The sequence below is a fragment of the Eretmochelys imbricata genome, chromosome 2 (assembly GCF_965152235.1).
Source record: "Eretmochelys imbricata isolate rEreImb1 chromosome 2, rEreImb1.hap1, whole genome shotgun sequence".
In the NCBI taxonomy this organism is placed as follows: Eukaryota; Metazoa; Chordata; order Testudines; family Cheloniidae; genus Eretmochelys; species Eretmochelys imbricata.
In genome coordinates, this window is record NC_135573.1 from 113,880,206 (window position 1) to 113,902,381 (window position 22,176).

A 22,176-nucleotide genomic window follows, 5' to 3' on the forward strand; every position below is an offset into this window, starting at 1 on the left:
CCCGACCCACAGTTTGAGAACCGCTGAACTAGACTATACTCCTGGGCATATGTGTATCACATTAACACTGAAAGGGGGGCATGGGGAGAGAAATCAGTGATGGTCATCTCAGTCCCAGGAAGCCATTTCAAGGGTAATGCTGAAAATGCCCTCTACACAGGGTACCAGAAGTTATCTATTCAAATTCACTCACTGATCAGTGTCTAATTACTGAGTATTTTGTGGGTGCAGCATTTGTACGCAGACTTGAATTCTTAGACACAAATCTGCTGCCATTTCTTTTCTGAAAGGATCTCAAGATCCAGTTGTGGCAGGCTAACCTCAGTGACACTGTGCTAGGTAACAGAGGTTTTGTCAATGCCAGAGAATTTCACCCTGTTGTAGCATCCTTGGGACATCTGAACATCCATGGTTATTTGTCATGGTGCAGTATGTCCATGTTAGCCATTTTGTTTCTGATACACCACACACAACATTGCCTGCAATCATTGCAGTACCAGAGCATTGTGGGTACACATTCTAGTGTTCCTATCATAGGTCTTCACAGTGGAGGTTTGTGGGAGTACCAGTTTACAGGTGGAGAGGTGCTATACCTTTTTAAAAAATACCTTTTTAAAAAAAAAGCCATACAAATGATGGTGTGTCAATGTATGAAAGAGCATGCGTCTCACCAGTATTATGCAATGGCTACACCATTTAATTTATTTTCAACATGAAAAAGCCGGATGACTGAATGCATTGTCCCGTGTAAAAAAAAAACCAAAAAACAAAACTGAGTACATATAGTTACAGAAGCTGCAATAACTAAAAATAAGAAAGTAATCCAGAGTACAGAAGACATTGCCCAGAGCGACCACTGAGAAGCACTGTGTTGGGAGGACAAAGACCTATTGCAACTGCACAGCTGTAACATTATTTAGCACTGAAAAAGCAAACAATGAAACAATAGAGAACACAGAGGAAGTGAGCCTTGCTCCAAACAAATGCTAGCAATACTTGCAAACTCTTGTTTGTAGATATGAGATGTGTAACAGAAAACACAGCAGCCTCTTGCCATGCCAGAATCCTCCAGTGTAGCCAAGAGGAAATTGATCCCTACAGACTGTGCCCTGACAACTTTTAGCTGTTCTGATCAGCCACACCAAGAATGCAATACATAAATAGTACATACTGTACATAATGGAATAATTTAGTGAACCAGAAATTCATATAGCTGAGTAGCTTCTACAGTCATGGACTTTTAGGTGCAGATCTATGCATACAAATAACAAATACAAATCTGTCTTGTTCTGAGTGCAGCAATAAATCTTGATATGCAGGTCTGGCTGTGGGACGGGTTCACAGATACACACAGTTCAGATATGACTATGATGTAGGACCCATGTCTCTTCTGTGTTTTGTAAAGTTGAGACAGCTGACAGCACTCAAATAACCTAAAGCAAGCAGTCCTGGTGGCAGTGTGCATGCCTACTAGAAATGAAAGACACACCACAGATGCCTACAGCCTAGGGAGCATGTAACAGCCAGAGAGCAAGTGTGCACACTTTTTTTTTTTTTTTTTTTTTAAAAGATATGACCCTGTGTGCTGCAAAACACAGACCATATGTTTTAGATAGGCCATCTTTATTGAGCTGAGTTCCCCCATAAGGTTAGTGTTTACACAGCATCCATTTTGCACTTTGGAGGCAGTGTAGCCTACTTGACAGATCACTGGTCTAGGACTCAGGAAACATGGTTTCTCTTCTTGGATTTGCCATGGCCTGCCGGGTAACCTTAGGCAAATTGCTTCACTTCTGCCTCCATTTCCCTAGCTGTAAAACAGGGATAATGATGCTTAACCTCCTTTTTAAGGAGACCTACTGATGAAAAACACTATGTAAGAGCTACGTGTTAGTTGGTCATGCCAGAAGTCTGAAATTTCAAAAGGCCTAACTTCTGGATGTGTACCCTTACTGCATTAAAGCTGCTCTCGCTCAGGTCTCAAATTACTACTCCTGCAGATTCAACAGGCTTATATCTCCTCAATCTGCTGCCTTTAGTACCTTGGCCCACTTCCTACTCATCTGTGTTCTCTAATTCCTGGGCTTCCAAGACTATGGTTTCTTATTTTGCTTTTTAAGCTCTCCAGTAGCTCATCAGGTCACTTCAACCCCTTATCCCCATCTATGACCTTCAAGACACACACATCAGCCAGCTCCCTTTTGGTAACTTTATTCACTCCTGCGGGTTCAGCTCTCCGCACAAGAATCAAATCTACATCCCACAATCTAGGATTCCTGCATTAGCTTCTCTATTTCCCCACAGAGTTCTCTTCATTTTCAAGGCACCTCACCTGACTAAATTTTGGCCATTTCCTCTCCTCTCTCAGGTCTACCTAAACCTCTATCCTGTCAACTCCCTTTTGTTTGAAGCACAGACTATGTCTACACCCTGGGGAATATAGCCACATAGCTATCATGGCACAGCTATGGTTGCCTAACTAAATAATGTAGACGCAGCCTACAAAGATGAAAGGGAGAGACAACAGGTAGGTCGACAGAAGAATGCTTCCGTTGACCTAGCTGTGTCTACATCGGGGTTAGGTTGACATAGCTACGGCACTCAGGGGTGTAAAAAATCCACACTCCTGAGGGCCATAGTTATGTCAGCCTAAACCAAGTATAGACCAGGCCCAAGTCTATTATTGCCACCTCTTATGCTTGGAAGTCAGTGTATCTACATACCCACATACAAAAGCACCTGAAAACCACCAATTGTGCTTAGCTTTCAAGACCTAGGTTTCAGAGTTAACAACCCACTGGGAATGAAAAAGGGTTACTTCATACCTTCTTTCTCATAATTGTTTCAGGCTGCCTGCAGACTCAGGAAGACAATATAGTATCAATTTACACTCCGTTTTCAATTGGAAAGTTTTAATTCACAATCATCACAACCAAAACAAGTTTTTTTTAAAATGACAGTTTAGATTCTGAAGCAACAATTCCATAAGAAGGAATGAATTGTGCAGCCAATTCAGAAGTTGCAAAATACATGAATGTCTTGGCCTATATACACTAAGAAAATTTGAAAAAAAATATTTTCAAACTTTTAGACTTAATAGCCATATCTGTTCTTTATATTTAACACACACAACTCTCCACACCAATGTAGAGTAAGACAATGCTGACAAACAAATTTGTCTACTGAGCAAAACAAAGCCAAAAGAAACCTCCCCCCAAAACCCCACACAGTACTTTAACTGGATCCTCCACACACATTGGACAGCACAGAAGACAAGGTGTAACGCAGCGTTCCGCCCACAAGAGTGCCTGTAGGGAAGAAAAACTGTCAATCCCCTTCGTGGGGGCTGGTCAGATAAAGGAGTGGCGTTAACTCAAGAGTCTTTCTATGCCTCCTGCTAGAGATTGAAGAAAAGTCACCATATCTTTCACGGTCAGTGTCAAAGACTGCTAACAAATCCAATGGAATCAGCATGGATATTTTACGCTCTTCCACTGCTGGGAGTAGGTCACAAATCAGCAACACCAGTGGAGTTTCTCCTCACACCTAGACTTGAAAATATGTGACTGGGGACAAGGAAATCCAAGAATCCAAGTATTAGAGTTGCTCTGGCACAACCATCTTTCCTCAAAAGTGCAATGTCACTGCATTAGTCCATTTTTGCAGATGAGAAAATGGAGGTGGAATGAAATTGTAGCTTGCCTTAGGTCAAAGAGCAGAGACACAACATAGGACTCCCCAACGTGTGTGTTCTAGTCACAAGACTACACTCTCTCCCGAAGTGTATTTCCTCATTCTATCCCTCACCCCACCCCTAAATGTGCTTCCACTTTCAATCTAAAAAACCACCCCCATACTATACGGTGCTCATTTTTTGTTTTAAATGAAACTGATAGGTCAGTACTGATAAACAACCTTATATAGAGCCACACTAAAGTGTAACAACAATGTAGAGGGGGAAAAGTGTGAAAGGAACAGGTGTTAATTTCTAATTTGAGGGAATATTGTTTTAAAAGTTAAGGATGTTAATTTTTAATTTAGCAGTTGGTTATTTTTATAGATTCAAGCCATTTGCATCCGTTATAACGGTTGAAATCTGACTGTTGGGTTTGATTACATACTGTTCTGCACCCAAACTAAAGAACCACCATACTACTTTGCAAATGAGATACCAATACTCCTCCAAAAATATTAACTTGTACCAAAAGAGTTCTCATATCAAGTCTATTTTATTTTTGTTAAGTTATCTGTGCAGTCAGTTTAAAAGAACAGTTAACATGATGAATACAGACAAACCACGGAAGCATTAGGTACAGTATCTTTTAACAGTTAACACTGAAGACGCAAATGACTACATTAAACACATTCTTTATTCTGGCTGTTGCCAAACAAACTGAAGTTGAAACATACATAGGTCTGGGTCAGTGTAAACCTAACGTTAAGCAGCAAGTTGCTCACTGATTGCAGCGCAGTATATAGCATTTACTGCAAATAGCTACAGCAGCAGTGCTTAATGAATGAACTGCATAGAATTAGCCTTGTGGGCAGGTGTTAAATAACCATGATAAAAATCATAATGGCTTCCTAACAGGTCTGAATTTTGCAATAGTCATAAGAAAAATCCTACAAGGATACAACTGTCCTCAGTTTTCTCCTGAATTTGTAGCCATTATTTACCTACTCTTTTCAACCAGCCTATATTATGTGCTTGTTCTACGATCCCTGGCAGTAGCCTTTTCAAATAAAGTGTTTCACATACAAAGCAGATAACTGCTGCTCACTCAACCATTGCTACAAAAGTGATATGAATATATTTTAAATTAATTGACCAAAACCAACCAGTATATTCAGTAGAATGGTTGCAATAAGGCATATATATTTAAAAATAAATCTAATTAAAACAAAGATTAAATCAGTCATTTATATTTTTGCCTTACAAAATGGTTTTTTTAGAATTGTATTACTTAATTAAAAACTAAGTGCTCAGCTACAACTAAAATACTTTAGATGTACATTGTTAAAAAAAGTCCAAAACAAAATTTTTTGAAGACAAGAACATGAGTTCTATTGGACTGGTAAAACTTAATACCTTGGACCTGCTCACAGGCACATGTTCACATAAATACACCCTTGTTTTATAGGTGTGTGTAAAACCCCAATATGCCGAAGTTTCCACATGGGACATGTGCAGAAAACCCTTTTCATTTTCTCCTATTCATATTATACATTGACATCTTCATCACCGAAGCTACACAACTCACACTATCTCTATAATATAAATCTCATTGTCATGCTGCTACTAGGAGCATGAATGTTATGTTATAGGTGGATTTAGTGTTACTGGCAAGTAGGTCACATCAGCATTATTAATTAGTAAGAGTGTTGGCTATTTTTCACAAAATGACAGACAGACTAGATGAACTCCATGCGGGGGAAATGTTGATCAGAAAGGCAGGACAAACTTGCTTCCCAGAGTTCTATATTCATTAGTTTTAATTTCCATGTTATTGCATACTTCCAGGTAGAAGTGTCAGCACTGAAACTTACTGGGTTTCCCTCATCAACTTACTCAAGGCATGAGGCACAAGGACTTTCGAGTGCTACCTTGCTTGGTATCTGTATAGCTGTAATTTCACATTTCTTCACAGCTGTTGAAATTAGAGCCTGTCTGTGGGTTTCCATTACCTCTTTCATCAGGAGAGATTAGAAATGTCAGCTTTTTGCTGTCTGTGTATTTCCTATGTGTACTTATATTTCAGTTAAAACTGAAACGTACATATAGTAGGAATGCTTTATATCAAGATTATAGTCCTTTTGCAGACTAAAATTAATGAGAGTTTACAAAAACATATGTTCTTAATGAAAAGATTAAGAAAAGTGCTCCAAAATCTGCTTAGAACTGTTAGGTTGAAGGTATACTGTACATCAAATGGACTACACTGTTGAGTATGTCCTAACAGCAAACACTTGAAACAAGCAGGAAAAGGAAACAATGTTGTTGAACAGTTTGAATACAGTACAATGGGGATATTACCTTAAATCAATAGCCATTTCCAGTTCCCATTCTCACCAGTAGGAAGTATGGAATAGGAAAAACTATTGTTTTACATGTGTTTTGAGGATATGTGCAAACTGATGCGTAACCATGCTTGAAAGTGAAATCCTGTAATAAAGCATGTTTATACATACCTGCTGGTAAACAAAGAAAGAACATAGAACTTGCAGGGAAGGGTCAAAGACATCCATTACATATTTTAACACTGACACATTAGGAAGAAAGTTTATGTCAGCTGTTTGTGGTATATTTCAGTGAATACTGTCATCTTCAAATCCTAACACATTGGCTTTCAATAATATCCACAGATAAATTAGAATATAAAGGCAGTAAAAATGTGCTCTTCTCCCAGACATAGGAGTCTATTCTATCAAAGAGCTAAGCATTGCTATTGTCACTAGAGGTTCAAGAGAGTTTGTCCACAGATGTAGGATTCATAGTTTGTAGTTTTAAGACATTTTCCTGTAGAGCAGAATCTGAATGCAGGGAAAACTAAGGAGAAATTAAACAAATCAACAAGATGCATCCAAAGTTTATGAAAGGAAGTCAAATGAGCTTGTTCCAAAACACAGACACTGTTCTTTTTGTAGCTTCATCCCCCAACATCCCCTTTCAGAGGCAGCACCTGCTTATTCTTCCTTGTTTGATACACATTAAACTCTAGTTTACAAAGTTGCTAGATTGCTGCAATGTGGGATTTAATTTTGCTTGAAGTACAATGCAAAAAAATAATAATAAAAAAAGGATGTTCACCTGGAGTACAATTCAGGTACTGAAGAACTGGGAGAATCTGCTAAATTGCTGATACAACCAGTAACCACCACCACCAAATATGAGGTACTAAACACATTGCTACAATACTATTAAAGTGGTGTCCACCAAATTGGTCACAAATTCTTCATAATAAATGGCACCAGAAAAAAAAAAAATCTGGTACCAAATACCTGATGTAAAAATGTTTACATTTTAAAGTGAGTTAGAACTGTGCCTGCCACTTTAGGATACTGAACAGTGAAGACACTTAACCCATGCTGCACCTCCCCATCTCCAGTAAAAATGGAGTCAGAGATTCAGATGACAAAACACAGACGTCTAGCAGAATAGTTTTACCTGTAACCCTTCTTGTGTCAAAACCAAGAAGCCAGGTATGGTCACCTGATTATGTTTTTCTTTAAGGAGATAGTTACAACCTCCACATCACGTGCATCTAGTACGGATTCTCTCATGTACAGAAAAGGTTACTAAACCTCATTTTAGAATACCGTGCAAGCAGGATATCCTTTGAACATCTTTCAAGTTTACATGCATTGACAAGTTGAAGAATATATATATATATATATATTTATATTTATATAGCTGAATGAAATGCAGAAATAAAATTAAATTTTACTACAACTAGTTGCAGTGCTGTGAAATAAAAATAAAGTTCGGAACCATTTCCAGTCTGACATGCTTACCCTGTTCAGACGAATGGAAAGGCTAGGTCTAGGGACCAGGAAACCGCATCCATTTGCAAGGGCGGGAGCTACAGCAGCTCAGCCTTTTCCAGGCGGAGAGATTCTCCCCCCCACCTTCTTTTTTCTAGTTCTATATGGCTTACCATTAAAGCCCTTCCTGAACCGCTACTAAAGTAGTGTATATCTGAGATCCAAAAGTAAAGACTCACAGGTATTTGGCTTTTTTCAGCCCATTGTTTTTAGTAAAACCAAACCGCTGAATCACACAGAGCAGCAGAAGTGTTTAATCTGTTCATAGTTGACTATCTTTTTAAGTTGCTTCTTCTGCTGGTGCCCTTCTTTGCCGTGCTGATTTCTGTCTACCTCTCTGTGGAGTAGGTGGAGTCTCCTGTTCAGCTTCAGACTCTGAAGGCTCATTATCCCCCTGCTGGGATCCTGTGTCTCCTATCAACTCTCTCAGGAACTTGAATTTAGATAAAAACAGTTGCCACACCACATACCAACCTATGGGAGACAAAACCAAAGAGTTACTCATTTATGTTATACAACTTCATATTTTTCCAACATACAAAAACCCAGGCTACAAAAAGTGAATTCATCAACTGCTTACCAGCGCTCGGAAAAGGATTACCCCTTTCCAAAGATTTTAAAATGATCTACAGTTCTCAATTTGATTCAACTAGAAGAACTCTCGTCTCTGGACCAGAAGAGGCCAAGTTCAAATTCCAGATTAGGACTTGAGCTCCCTGTGAACGTTAATATGTCAGCACAGCAACAGGGGGTAATGAATATTGCACAGTTATGGGTATCATCCTTCCAGTGTTAAAATGAGCTTCCTTCTTGTTTCTTGACTGGCCATGACACTTTTTCATTGTAAAAAGATAAGCCCAGCATTTCTAGCCTAAACTTGCTCACTCAATAAATAGACCAGAATACCTCGGTCTCTGCATAAACTATTGCTGAATGCGATCATGCTTTGGCTGTTTTACTACACTGCTAGTTTTATGACAGGTATGGGAAGATCTTAAATTAGGATTTAGCATAAACCACAGCTCTGTTCTAGAATCAGACAGACGAGGTTCTCATTCTTCTAGCCCTCAAAATATTCTGAAGTGATACTTCAACTGGAAGAGTTGATCCCTTCAGTTCAAAAGTCTTGCTTAAACAAGGTACTACCTCATTTACCCTTCCAGGATTCCATTACAGAAAAGTTAAAATGATCAGGGAACACTATTTAGTATTGGACAGCTCCTCCCACCCCGACCTCCATATACAGGGAAGGGACTATAAAAGGCAATTTAAAACATGTGCTGTTTAATCAGAACAGCAAATTACAGTAGTTAGTCTTCATTTTTAATGCCCTGCACAGCCTACCCCCAATCTAACCATTATTTTGAACAGGATATCAAGAGGTCATCTTTCGATTCTTACTACTGAGGGCATTCTGCGCCAAAAAATTAAAAATTCTGTGCACAATATTTTAAAATTCTGCAAGTTTTATTTGTCAATAAATAAATGTAGAGGCTCCAGCATGGCAGCGGAAAGCACAGGCCACTGGCTTGCTGAAGGTGGGAGATCACCCTGCAACCCCCCACCCCCAGGACGCGGACTCAGAGGTGAGGCACCACCCAAACCTGACAAAGCACAAGGCTTGGGCCTGCCCCAGAAACACCCTGGGACCCTGACCCTCTGCGCCAGGCGCACCAGGTGTGGGGAAGGCAGGCTCAACCAGGTAGGATCCAAGTGTGGAGGGGCTCAGTGTGGGGGGGATTCAGGTGTGGGGTGAGAGGATTTGGTGTGGGACAATCTGGGTGCAGGCAGCTCAGAGGGGGGATCTGGATGCACAGAGACTCGTGGGGGGGAGGGTTCCAGATGGAGGGGCAAGGGGACTCTGCAGAGGCTTCCAGGTGAAGGTGGTTGGGGGTCAGCTGAGGGGTCTGAGCGTGGGGAATCTCAGCGGGGGGTTTTGGGTGTGGGAGGAGTATGGCTTAGTGGAGTGGGGGTCTGGGTGCAGCTAGTTGGGGGTCAGTGGTGTGGGGGCTCAGGATGGTGCAGCGGGTGGGGCATCAGGGTGGGGGTTTGACTGCAGGGAACTCAGTGGGGGGTGGTATGGGTGCAGGGGTGGGGGTTCAGAGGCAGGAGGTGTGGGTTCGGGGGGGGGTCCAGGTGCAGGGGCTGAGGTTCAGTGGGGTTGAGGTTCAGGTATGGAGGGCTAAGGGGGTTCTGAATGTGCCCAGTGAGGCTTGGCAAGAGTGTCTGGGTATGGGAGGTGCGGATGCATGGGGGTTGGGTGGATGGGGGAGCAGTTCCCTGTACAGTGAGCCCCCTCCCAACGGTTGAGGAGCGATGGGGGCATGAAACAGGGGAGGATGCTGAGCTTCCTGCAGCTGGGGGAGGTTTTGTGGGGTTGGGTCTGACACAGTCCCAGACACTCCTTGCAGGGAAAGAAGAAATCCCGTCCTCTCCTGCCTCCAGTGCAGACAGGACTAGCAGCTGATGCTGGCTCAGGGTAAGAGCCACTGGCCCGGTGTCCCCAGCCCCGAGATGATTTACCTCTCTGCCAGGTTCTCCGGGTGCCTGAAACAATGTACCTGCACTGCTAGGGAGTGGTGTGTGACTGCTCTTACAGCTTCCCTTTGCTTCCCTGTCAGAAAGGGATTTTTCTGTGGGAAAGCAAAGAAATCTGCAGGGAACATGAATTCTGTGCACACGCAGAATTCTCCCAGGAGTAAATTCTGCTCTATCAATGTTTCCAGTCTTCGATGCCCAGTTGTTACATTTTCCAAACCAACATCTTTATGCTGTCTTCCATGCCTCTCCTCAAGCATGGAAGGATCTCCACTAAATATCTGAAAAGCCATCTTATTGTCTCCCATATCCTTCCTTAAAACTCTCCTCTGCCATGATGCCTACAAAAAAAACTTGACCATATTTAGGGAAGTTACTGAACTGTGATTACTGGTCTTGTCGGCTAGCATTGTCTCATTGTTTCCCTGTGCTCCCTCTTTCTGCTTGTTGCATCCACCTGTTGTCTCTAACCATATACTTCAATCGTAAGCTCTCTGAGGAAGTGACTATCTCTGTTATGCATTTGCAAAGCATCTAGCACAATGGGGCCCTGATGACTGGGCCTCTTAAATGCTACCATCATAATTAAGGCTTCAAGTTTGTCACAGAGATCGCGGAGGTCATGGATTCCGTGACTTTCCATGACCTCCGCGACTACTTCAGCAGCCGGGGCACCTGGCTCTGGCGTAGCTCAGGCAACCCTTGTGGCAGTCGTACTGGCAGCTGCTGGGGCAGTCTCGGGCTACCGTGCCCCCCTTGCCTCACCAGCAGCAGTGGAGTTTGGGCATGAGAGGGGGCTGGGGCACAGGACGGGGTGAGGCAGGCTCTGGGCAGCTCTTACCTGAGGGGGACTCCCCAGAAGCAGTGACCTCCCCTGGCTCAGCTGCTAGGCAGAGGCGTGGCCAGGCAGCTCTGTGGTGTGCGCTGCCTCCACCCGCAGGCACCACCCTCACAGCTCCCACTGGCCGCAGTTCCCAGCCAATGGGAGCTGTGAAGCCAGTGCTCTGGGTGGAGGCAGCGCACACCACAGAGTTGCCTGGCCACGCCTCTGCCTAGCAGCTGAGCCAGGGGGAGGTCGCCAGTTCTGGGGAGCCTCCCAGGTAAGCACCACCCAGAGCCCGCCTCACCCTCTGCTGTGCCCCAGCCACCTCCCACACCCAAACTCTGCTGCTGCGAGTGAGGCGTGGAGCCAGGTAGGGAGCCTTATGGCCCCGCCAAATCGCCCCTCCCCCGCCAGCACCTGGGCAGCCCTCCCCCAGTCCCACCCACCCTCAAGTTTTAGTCAGAGGTATTTTTAGTAAAAGTTATGGACAGTGATTTGAAAAATTATGCTATATAAAAGTGTTATGTGTTATACTAGAAATGTTAGTTTTATCCTGCTTAGAGTTAATCATTAATACTTTGACTCACATCATGAACTGGGAAAAGCCTGTCAATCCCAAATTTAAGTCACTGGCCTATATGAATTTTAATTACCTTTAAAAAATCTTGTTTGCCCAGAACTAGCAGAACCAGTCCTGATTATTTATTTTAGGTGTTACCAGAGAATGATAATAGACATCCTTTAAATGTGGACAATAACGCAAGGCTCATCAAGGAAGATGATAACAATACAGAGACATCTAGGGAATCAGTGAGTGTGAAAGATGATAGTTCTCTCTCTGGAAAGATAGATTTTAAAAAGATTATTTTTTGTGCCCTAAGATCATGCATACCGCAACTGGCTCTACAGAATCTGTAGTTAAATCTTATTTCCCTCACTGGCCCAATTTTTATAGAAAAGCAATCAAACAATGCAAAGGCATGTTAGTTTCTACTCACAGGAGAGAGAGAGGAAAAAAAAACAATAAGTGTGTCAAATGAAAACAGAAAACTACCAGCAATATACATATTGCTAGGATTAAAACTGTACTCATTACTACTAGTTTTCTATTTTCATACACATTTAATATAGATGAATGATACTCAGGATATTACAAACAAGTAAAGAAAACCTATGAAGCAGCTATGAATCTCCAGTTCTATAGGTCCTCATTCTTGCCACTAAATCATACACTAAGATTTGATTTTTTTAAAAAAGATGTAATGTATTTTATTAGACCTTACAAACGTATATATGAAGAAAAAACAGACAACAAATTATCTATTTTTTTCCCTAGAAGCCCTTCAAAGAAAGCCAATTCACATAATAAAGAGTACAGTTTTAATTCTAGGGACAGCAGAGAACAAGATATCAAAATATTTAGCATCTTCCACAAAATAGTATAAGGTGCTCTAGAATAACTCATTTAAAAGATGAACGAAAAGTACTGAAATGTATTTAATACCCTAGATTACCAGCATAAATGGGGCACTGAGCACATCACTTGGTATTACACAATAAGTGTTCCTTTTATTTTTGCGAACTGAGCCATTCATCTTACAAATGATCATTTGTATATCTACAAAATTCTCCAGTTTAAGACAAGAATTTCGACATATTAGATAACCAGCCAATTCAGACCTCACTGAGCAACTAGGAATCTACGGTCAACTAAGTACACTGAATCACTATACAGATTTAAAAAGCAGTGCAGGATTTTACAGAAAGCCAATGTCTTGATACTAAAGAGATGGTCAATTTGAAATCTAGTCATTTATATTAAAAAAAGTTAGAAGTACTCTGAGGTGCGACACCTGCTCCCAACTGTCACTGTCAATTGTGGAGGTTTTTCAGCCATTTTCTTCTCCCACAGGTTCTCTCCCCTTGTTGCTGTGTGAAAGGCATACCTAAACATGTAAAACTGACTGATTGTCCAGGGGAAACCCTGGAAGTGTCCCCACATAATGTAATCAAAGTGGATAAAGCCTTTTTTTCTAATTGCTTTCAGTCACAGTGTAAGCTCTGATTTAAGAAAGTGTTATCTGAAGCAATACTAAATAAACAGATTCAGAGAAGAGTGATTTTTAAATTGTCTCTCTTTAAAAACATAGGTGTTATACTGGAATTGCTGAATGCCTGTAAGGACACAAACTGTTCCTTAGATATAACGTGGTCAGGAAGAAAACTGACAATCAAAACAGATTATGGAAAAAAACACAGAGGCCTGTCAGCATTTTCAAGAATCTCACTGAGAATGAGAAAAAGAATTGTGAAGAGCTCAAATACTATGGTAACACAGGCCATGTACATGCAATAGACATAGTATGTGTGGCTTGGTTCCACAGGGCTCTTTGAGCTTGACTCTCCCTCAGTGCAACTTTTCAAATACAGTCCAGGCCTATTTCCTTCCCAACAGGAAAAGAATTTATCGCCTTGCTAGCTCCTCTTTACAAACACGTTTTAAAGATAACTTCAAAGGAAAGGTTTCAGAGTAACAGCCGTGTTAGTCTGTATTCGCAAAAAGAAAAGGAGTACTTGTGGCACCTTAGAGACTAACCAATTTATTTGAGCATGAGCTTTCGTGAGCTACAGCTCACTTCATCGGATGCATACCGTGGAAACTGCAGCAGACTTTATATATACACAGAGAATATGAAACAATACCTCCTCCCACCCCACTGTCCTGCTGGTAATAGCTTATCTAAAGTGATCATCAGGTTAGGCCATTTCCAGCACAAATCCAGGTTTTCTCACCCTCCACCCCCCCCACACAAATTCACTCTCCTGCTGGTGATAGCCCATCCAAAGTGACAACTCTTTACACAATGTGCATGATAATCAAGTTGGGCCATTTCCTGCACAAATCCAGGTTCTCTCACTCCCTCACCCCCCTCCAAAAACCCACCCCCATACACACACAAACTCACTCTCCTGCTGGTAATAGCTCATCCAAACTGACCACTCTCCAAGTTTAAATCCAAGTTAAACCAGAACATCTGGGGGGGGGGGGTAGGAAAAAACAAGAGGAAATAGGCTACCTTGCATAATGACTTAACTGTCCTTAGAAGGACAATGTTGGTTTAGGTCTCTTAGGCTATGTCTACATTAGAGTCCTTACAGTGGCACCTCTGTACCCATGCAGCGGCACTGCTGTAAGATCTCTTGTGTAGCCTTTCTATGCCAATGGGAGGGACCTCTCCCATCAATATAATTAAACCACCATTAAACCAATGAGTGGTGGTAGCTTCTCCCGCTGACCTAGCGCTGTGCACACCACAATTATGCTGGCAAAACTTATGTCACTCAGAGGGGGTTTCCATACCCCTGAGTGACATACGTTTTGCCAACTTAAGTGGTAATGTAGACACAGCCTTAGATTTTGAAGGTCTGCAAAATTAATTAAAGAGTTATGAAACAACTGAATGTAACATTAAAGAACAGCTTGTGTCGTAAGTGTGTTCCTGTCTACAACTAAATGCAGCCTTCTAAAATAGTACACAGAAGTCCCCTATCTCAATGTTTGTTAAATCTGGTCTGGTTTTTTGGGGAGGGGGGTGGGGTTATGCAAGATGTAAGTCAAACCACATCCTGCTAGTCAAAAATTCACTAGAAATTTTCAGCACACATCAAAATGTACCTCTTTGCAGTCACAGTGTAGCTCAATGTGTGCGTATTGTAAGGAACTAAATCAAGTACAGACAACAAATGCCCAAGTTAGTAATATCAGAGTTCAGTTTGCCTGACACTTCATTCTAACCTCACTTTCTGGACTGTGCTTCAATATTGTCAAGATCCCACCATTCACAAAAGAGTGTGTGATGTTACATATAAACGATTATGTTTACTCAGGTCTGCATGACCTGAATAAACCTGTTTGTTGTCTGATGTGGCACACAAGTTTGATGACCATAGATCTTGGCATGTTAAAGCTTTTTACTACCAATGACAAGAGGCACGAGACGACCAAGGCTAAAGCAGTGAAGTGAAAGAAGGCAGGCTAAAAAAGATTGAGGAAAGGAAGGATATTAAGCCAAAAGGGAAAATGGGAGGGAGGGAAGGAAGGAATTACTGGGGAAGCCAAAATCTGACCTGATGGAAGGGAGTGAAGAAGAAAAAGGAAAGTCCTGAAATAGGTAGCAGTAAGACAAACAGATGGGGAAAATTATACAGATTTAAATGACTGCCATTTGAGACCCAGGCTGATACTTAAATTAGCTGTGTGATAACTGGGAGCATGCACTCGTTTCACGGCACCAGGAATAGTGCTTTTCTCCAGGCAGAAGAGTCCCGTGCCTTGCTGCTGGAGCCCCTTACACACTGGAGACATCTCAGCTCTTCTACGGACCTGCTGGAGCTCAAGCGAATGAGGAGTGGCATACTCCCCCTACAGCAGATCCTGATGAGAACAGAGAAGTCACACATGCTGAAGGAGCCTAAGCTCCCATGGGAAAGGAGCTGCTTCAGATCTCACTCTTCTCCTTTGCTGCAGTGTAAGGTGGAGGCATCCAGACTACTGAACAAGGCTCACTCTGCCTTGATCAGCAATTTGGTCAGAAACCAGCAAAGAGGATGGAAGTGGGAGAAATTTGAAACTCCTACCTGCTCGCTACCACCAGTCTTAATAACTCAAATGGGCACACAAAGAAAACAGGATAGCACACAAATGGCTGGGAGGAAAAAGCAGAAAACAATAACAAAATCATAAATAGTTGAGAAGAAATGAAAGGAAAAGAAACAGAAGCAAAGTTGCTAAAAGTGAAGTTCAACTTTAAAGAGTGACTGACAAACAGCCATGTTTACACTTTCTCAATCATTTCTGTAATAAATGTGCTCAGTTTACCAACAGATTTTTTTTCTAACTGCAAGAACCCCCCCACCCCCTATCTTTCTCCTCCCCAAGGTTCAACCAAGGCTCTGAAAGGCATCAACTCCCACTGATGACAATAGGAATTGTGGATACCAAGTAATTCAAGATCAGGGCACCTATTCAGGGATTTTTATTTAAAAAACAATGTAGGTGCCTAACTTTAGGCATATATGTTTGAATATTTTGGCCTATGTCTTTACACGGCTGAACATTTAATTTTTCTAATGTGATTAATTCCTGTTGACATTTAATGTTTTAGATTTTTCTCTTTTCTCCATAGAAGAGTGGTAAAGACTAATTTAAGTTGCATGATAAAAAACAGAACTAATTCAGCATAGCACACACTAACCATATTTGTATTAAAGAGTGGAAATTTAAATAGCACTACACATGTCCACCAGATCCAAGTGTTAAATACAAATTTGTAACTACAAATAGGAGTTGTACACATCACCTTTGACACATGAATCAGACATTTTTTCCCATTTGGTTAAACCTTTAAAAAAATTTCTGTAATTAGATAAAAGAATATGTAGTGCCAGTATTATTCCATTAATATGTTAGGAATAGACAATAAGCAAAAAATGAAATATATTGATTACAGAGTTCAAAGTGTATACCACTAAAAACAACATTGTAACAGGCAACAAGATTTGACTTCATTATGGCACTTGGAGTAGTCCCCCTACAAAACTTATGCCCCAATCCTACAAACATTTAAGTACATGCTTAACTTTACTTCTTTGAGTGGTCCCATGGTAGGGGGTCAGGTCAGGGAAGTAAGGTGAAATCAATGTAGCTGTGGTGAATTGTGAGCTTTCATGGGCAGGGACCATGACTTCTTTCCTGTGTCTAAGTGCAAAGCACATTGTGGACACTGGGGGGGGGGAAGCAAAAATAAATTTAACTGTGTTAATGAAGTAGTGAACTTTTTAATGGTGTCTACTGTATATGTCTATATGCATGCAAACATTAATAGAAATTGTAAGTTGCCTTGCTGAAGCAGATTTGTTTAAATATTTGTTAAATGCTTAGTAGTAAATAATAGTTTTAGCTAAAGCATTGTATTGTAACGAGTGATGTGATATTAAACTGCTTTTTGAGACTACTACACTAACAGATTTAAACTCGGTATTGAGTCTTCCTTAGTAGCCCAAGCATGCAAAGCTACCTCAAATCACAGGAAGTGTTCAGCAGTTTGATGGTGTGGAGAAAGGACCATGTTCAAGTAAAAACTGTTTGACATGAGTTGCTGTTATAGGGCAAGTGTTAAGCAAAATGGTATGATGGGGTACCTTATGGCACAAAGAACATATGCAAAGAGACACAAAGGCTTGGATTCCTGAATGGACGATCCACCCAAGACTGCTCATTTGGACCTATGGAGGTTTGAATTTGAAGGATCGTCTGTTGTCTCATATCAGTGTACCAAATCAGTGTAAAGGCTCTGCTTATTTGCAAATCAGCAAATTTTAATAGTCACCAACCAATGAGAATCAACCTTTCTTTAGGAAAATAACTAAAAATTACAAAAGCAAAACAAGATTTAAAATGGTTTAAAAATCAAGATTTCCTGAACAAACCCCCCCCCAAAAATCCCCACACCACACCTCACAGCCCAAAACCAAAACAAACCCCACAATTTTTGATGCATTATCTTAGCAACGAATGCTAAATATCATTTTCACTCTGCTATTCCACCATCATTTTTATGATAAATATAACTGATACTGTATTTTTTAACAACTTATAGAGATGACTGAAAAATTCTGAAGTGTTTGAAACAGTCAAAAAGATTCAGCAAAAGTTTTTCTGAATTTTTGCATACATAGCTAACTCTGCAATTTGAATCCACATGTATTCTCTCTTCCCTGGGCCATGCATACTATGGTTTTGTACGTGAATTAAAAGTATTGAAAAAAGGGCCCAGAATAGTTTTAAAATCCCAGCTTCCCCACCAAGTTTGGTTTGGTAGAAAAAGGGCTCTCCCCTACGAACGGTGTCGAGTCACTACCTGACTTGAGTGAAATGGAAATAAGTTAGCTTTATTACTACTATTACAACAATTTATATGGTGACTAACATTGTGGCATGTAGGCATATTGGGCCCAAACCAGTACAATCAAAATCAATGGGAGTTTTAACATTAACTTCAGTGGCAGTAGGGTTAGGTCCTTCTGGGAAGAATTAATCTACTGCTGAAGACTTCTAACACTCACAGAAAAAGAATTATAGCAAGAGGCAATACAAATATTTAGACTATTTGCCAAAACAATGAACTTGGAGAGAGTGTCTGGTAAATCATTTTTTACCCAAGAAAACACAGTTATTACCAGAGACTCTTCTACTTATGTTACTAGAAAACTCAGGGCCCAATCCTGCCTACATTCCAACACAAGTACCCCTAGTCGTGTGTGAAGTCTTGGCAGGATAGGGCTGTAAAACAGTGGTTTTCAAACTTTGGGTCACGACCCAGTACTGCGTCACAGAATGCAAGACACTGGGTTGCCTTGCTCAGCACCCCGGGACCCTGGTGGCCGGCCAGTAAAAACTAGTAGTCCCTACCTGTTCTGACACCACACTGTGCCCTGGAAGGTCCGGCTCCTAGGCAGGGGGGGACCACGGGGCTCCACACGCTGCCCCTGCCCCGAGCACTGGCTCCGTTGTGGGGGGTGGGACCTGCAGGCGAGAGCCATGCAGAGCCACATGTGAGCCTCCGCCTAGGAGCCAGACCTGCTGCTGGCTGCTTCTGGGGCACAGCACAGTCCACGGTGCCAGGACAGGCAGGAAGCCTGCCTTAGCACCCCTGCTGCGCTGCTGACTGGGAGCCACTGGAGGTAAGCCTGCGTCCCAACGCCATGCTCCAATCCGCTAACCCAGCCCTGAGCTCCCCCCAACCTAGAGCTCCCTCCTGCACCCCAAACCCCTGCCCCAGACCAGAGCTCCCTCCCATACCCTGAACCCCTCATTCCCAGCCCCACCCTGCAGTCCTTACCCCTGCACTCGAACACTCTCTTCCCCAGCCTTGAGCCCCCTCCCACACCCCAAACCCCTCATCCCCAGCTCGGTTGTGTCACAGGCATCAACAACTTTCTTTAACTGGGTCACCAGAAAAAAAGTTTGAAAACCACTTAAATTCAGCCAAAATTTTACTTAAGAAGAGGAAGCTCCACTGTCCTTTAAGCATTTTTAATCAATTTAATACATAACTTTATTTTCTGACCAAGGTAGGTAAAAAGCATTTACGCAAAGAATTTCATAAGACTCTTTAGTTAAGTTCTTACCATGTGTTACATATGAGGAGAGAGAAAAAGAGAGGGGGATGCCTGAATATTACAGAATAATCCTAGTCTTTCAACATCACTCCTGTTAATGCTTTTTACACAAGGTCTGCACTCCAATCAACATTTACCATGGTAGTGTAAAGAAAATGAGGAAGCTGACCAGATTGCATCTTACAGAGCATTCAAAACTCTTCTCTTTGTTTCTTTGATTTTTTAAAATACAACAGACACCTATAGAGTATCCTTAAGTGCCTCTCTTTATGGGGCTCCATAAACGTCCTTCCGTTAGTCTCAAATTAACCTCAAATTAGTTGTTTAAATTTTTTTTTAAAAAGCACAGTTTTCAGTAGGAGGCTTTTTTAGTCATTCACTGGTATTTCTATTGTCGTTAATACTGTCCTATCTGCAGAGCATAACTGTTCAGCAACACGTTTCCCAAAAGGATGTCAACTTCAGAACAAAAAGAACAGGAGTACTAGGAAATGCAGTGCACCCCACCCCCCCACATTCTAATGCACCCCTCCCCTCACGAACACTGCAATGCACCCCGCCCCCACCATTTGGATACCATTAAATTAGGCTTGAATAAAGACTGGGAGTGGATGTGTCATTACACAGTGTAAAACTATTTCCCCATGTCTATTACAAAAGGTTTTTTTTCTCTCCTGTTGGTAATAGCTCACCTTAACTGATCACTCTCCACTGAATGCATCCGATGAAGTGAGCTGTAGCTCACAAAAGCTTATGCTCAAATAAATTTGTTAGCCTCTAAAGTGCCACAAGTACTCCTTTTCTTTTTGCGAATTCAGACTAACAGGGCTGCTACTCTGAAACCTCTCCTTACAGTGTGTATGGTAACGCCCATTGTTTAATGCTCTCCGTGGATATAAAATCGTTTTACTGTATTTTCCAGCCTACGCATCCGATGAAGTGAGCTGTAGCTCACGAAAGCTTATACGCTAATAAATTTGTTAGTCTCTAAGGTGCCACAAGTACTCCTTTTCTTTTTGCGGCTACAGACTAACACGGCTGCAACTCTGAAACTTCAGACCAGTGGAGTGAATTCAGCTCGGGAGACATTTCAAGGCTCAAAGATTTGGGAACACGCGAAGAGAGCGCTGTGAGCAAGCCCCACAACGGGGCACCAGGCTCCTCCCCACTCCCTCCCCCGGCAACGCCGAAGCGGGCTCCGCGGAGAGGGATCGGGGCAGGGACTCACACGCAGAGACCTAGGGGCGCGTACTCACCGCACAGCATGAACAAGAGCACACAGGCCAGCGTGGCCACGATCACCAGCAGCGTCAGCCCGACGCTCTGCCACATCTTGGCTGCCCGGAGCGGAAGGCGCTGGGCGCTGTTACCCGCAGGGAGGGCGCAGCGGCAGCAGCATCACCGCGGAGCATGGAGGGAGGCGGCTGGCCGCGCTCGCTGCGCCGGAGAAGCAATTGCGGGCGCGGGCGGTAGTTATGAGCCACCCCCAGGACTCACGGCCGGCGGGGCCAGGCCGGAGATGGGGGAGGGGCAGGCACAGATTTAGGGGCGGGGGGGTAGGAGGGGGGGTAGCGGCACTGGGACCCCAGGGGGCACAGCGGGGGACGCGCCCGGCCGCCGCCTCAGACCTGCCGGCTGGGAGGAGGTGACGCCCCGCGTGGCTCCGCCGCCGGCCGCCTCTGGAGGGAGCCGCAGCCCCGCGCCCCGCCGGAGGAGCGGCCCCCAATGACAGAGGCCGGGCGGCGGCAGCGGCGGCAGCTTCTCTCCCTGACAACCCGGCGCGAGAGGCCCCCCAGCCCAGGGGCGGGACGCGGGAGGCTGCGTAGAAACGCATCACCGTGACGTCAGCCAGCCACGCAGGGCACGCTGGGAATTGGAGTGTGGCGGAGGCCGCGGCGAACTACGGTTCCCGGCACAGCCCGCTGCGGCTGCCGTTAACGCCACCCCCACGTGGCCGGCCTCCGCCTCTGCCCCTCGCATGGTGTCCGGGCGCGCGCTCCTGGCTCGGGCCCCGCCTTCCCCTCGCCGTGTGCCCAGTCTCCGTGCTGCGCCAAGCACTGCCCTGCACAGTCCATACCCCGCCCCAGCACCCCGCCCTTCTGGTAATGCAGTGTACCCCTCCCCTCACGGGCAGTCTAATGCTCCTCTCCCCGCACTCATACTGCAGTGCTCCCCCACCCCTCCCTCTGCAATGCACCCTGCCCCTTACTCACACTCACACTGCAATGCACCCTCCCCTCATTCACGCTGCAATGCACCCTCCCACTCTGCAATGCACCTCCACCCCTCACCCTGCAATGCACCCTTCCCCTCATTCACATTCACACTGCAATGCACCCCCCTCAGTCACACTGCAATGCATCTCCACCCCTCACCCTGCAATGCACCCTTCCCCTCATTCACATTCACACTGCAATGCATCTCCACCCCTCACCCTGCAATGCACCCTTCCCCTCATTCACATTCACACTGCAATGCACCTCCACCCCTCACCCTGCAATGCACCCTTCCCCTCATTCGCATTCACACTGCAATGCAGCCCCCCCATCACACTGCAATGCACCTCCACCCTTCACTGCACCCCTCCCCTCATTCACACTGCAATGCACCCCCCCAGTCACAGTGCAATGCACCTCCACCCCTCACTCTGCAGTGCACCCCCCCCATTCACAGTGCAATGCACCCCTCCTCTCAGTCACACTCACACTGCAATGCACCCCCACTTAGGGTGACCAGGTGTCCTGTTTTGGACCAGAATACCCGCTCAAAAAGGAATCCTTACAGCTCCAGTCAGCACTGCTGACCGAGCCATTGTATGTTCGGTTTGCAACGCCACAGCGGGGCTGGCAGGCAGGCTCCCTGCTAGCGCTACGCCATGGCCTGTGCGGCTCCCAGATCAGGAAGCAGCCAGCATGTCCAGCTCCTAGACTTAGGGGCTGCCAGGGGGGTCCTCATGCTCCCCCGACCACAGGTGCAGCTCCCATTGGCTGGGTCAGGGCAGGGGAGGAACTAGCGCCACTCGCAAGTGCTCAACAGGTGGCTCTTGAGGGGTCGCATGACGTGTGCCTTTCCCGCTGCTTCCCGGCCCTCTT

General features: G+C 43.9%; 1 protein-coding gene across 2 annotated transcripts; it reads right to left on the bottom strand.

Annotated features, from left to right (window-relative positions):
• Nucleotides 1-3,068: 3,068 nt before the first annotated feature.
• On the bottom strand, nucleotides 3,069-20,848 carry SMIM13 (small integral membrane protein 13). Of its 2 annotated transcripts, XR_013345200.1 has the most exons (3): nucleotides 20,341-20,848; nucleotides 7,722-8,016; nucleotides 3,069-3,308 (listed from the first exon to the last, which is right to left on the bottom strand). XR_013345200.1 is itself a non-coding variant. In XM_077810647.1 (2 exons), exons 1-2 carry the CDS (start codon nucleotides 20,414-20,416, stop codon nucleotides 7,823-7,825), a joined length of 270 nt encoding a protein of 89 aa, XP_077666773.1. In that variant the 5' UTR covers nucleotides 20,417-20,848; the 3' UTR covers nucleotides 4,217-7,822. The 2 variants fall into 2 exon arrangements, 1 of the variants encoding a protein (XP_077666773.1); XM_077810647.1 differs by lacking the exon at nucleotides 3,069-3,308 and having other exon boundaries at nucleotides 4,217-8,016.
• Between the last annotated feature and the right edge of the window lie 1,328 nt (nucleotides 20,849-22,176).

Excerpts from the sequence above, each read along its gene's own strand:
- SMIM13 (XM_077810647.1), bottom strand. The coding sequence starts at position 20,416 with ATGTGGCAGAGCGTCGGGCTGACGCTGCTGGTGATCGTGGCCACGCTG. Across the intron at positions 8,017-20,340 it reads GCTCTTGTTCATGCTGTGCG|GTTGGTATGTGGTGTGGCAA; the intron begins GTGAGTACGCGC and ends TGTCTCCCATAG.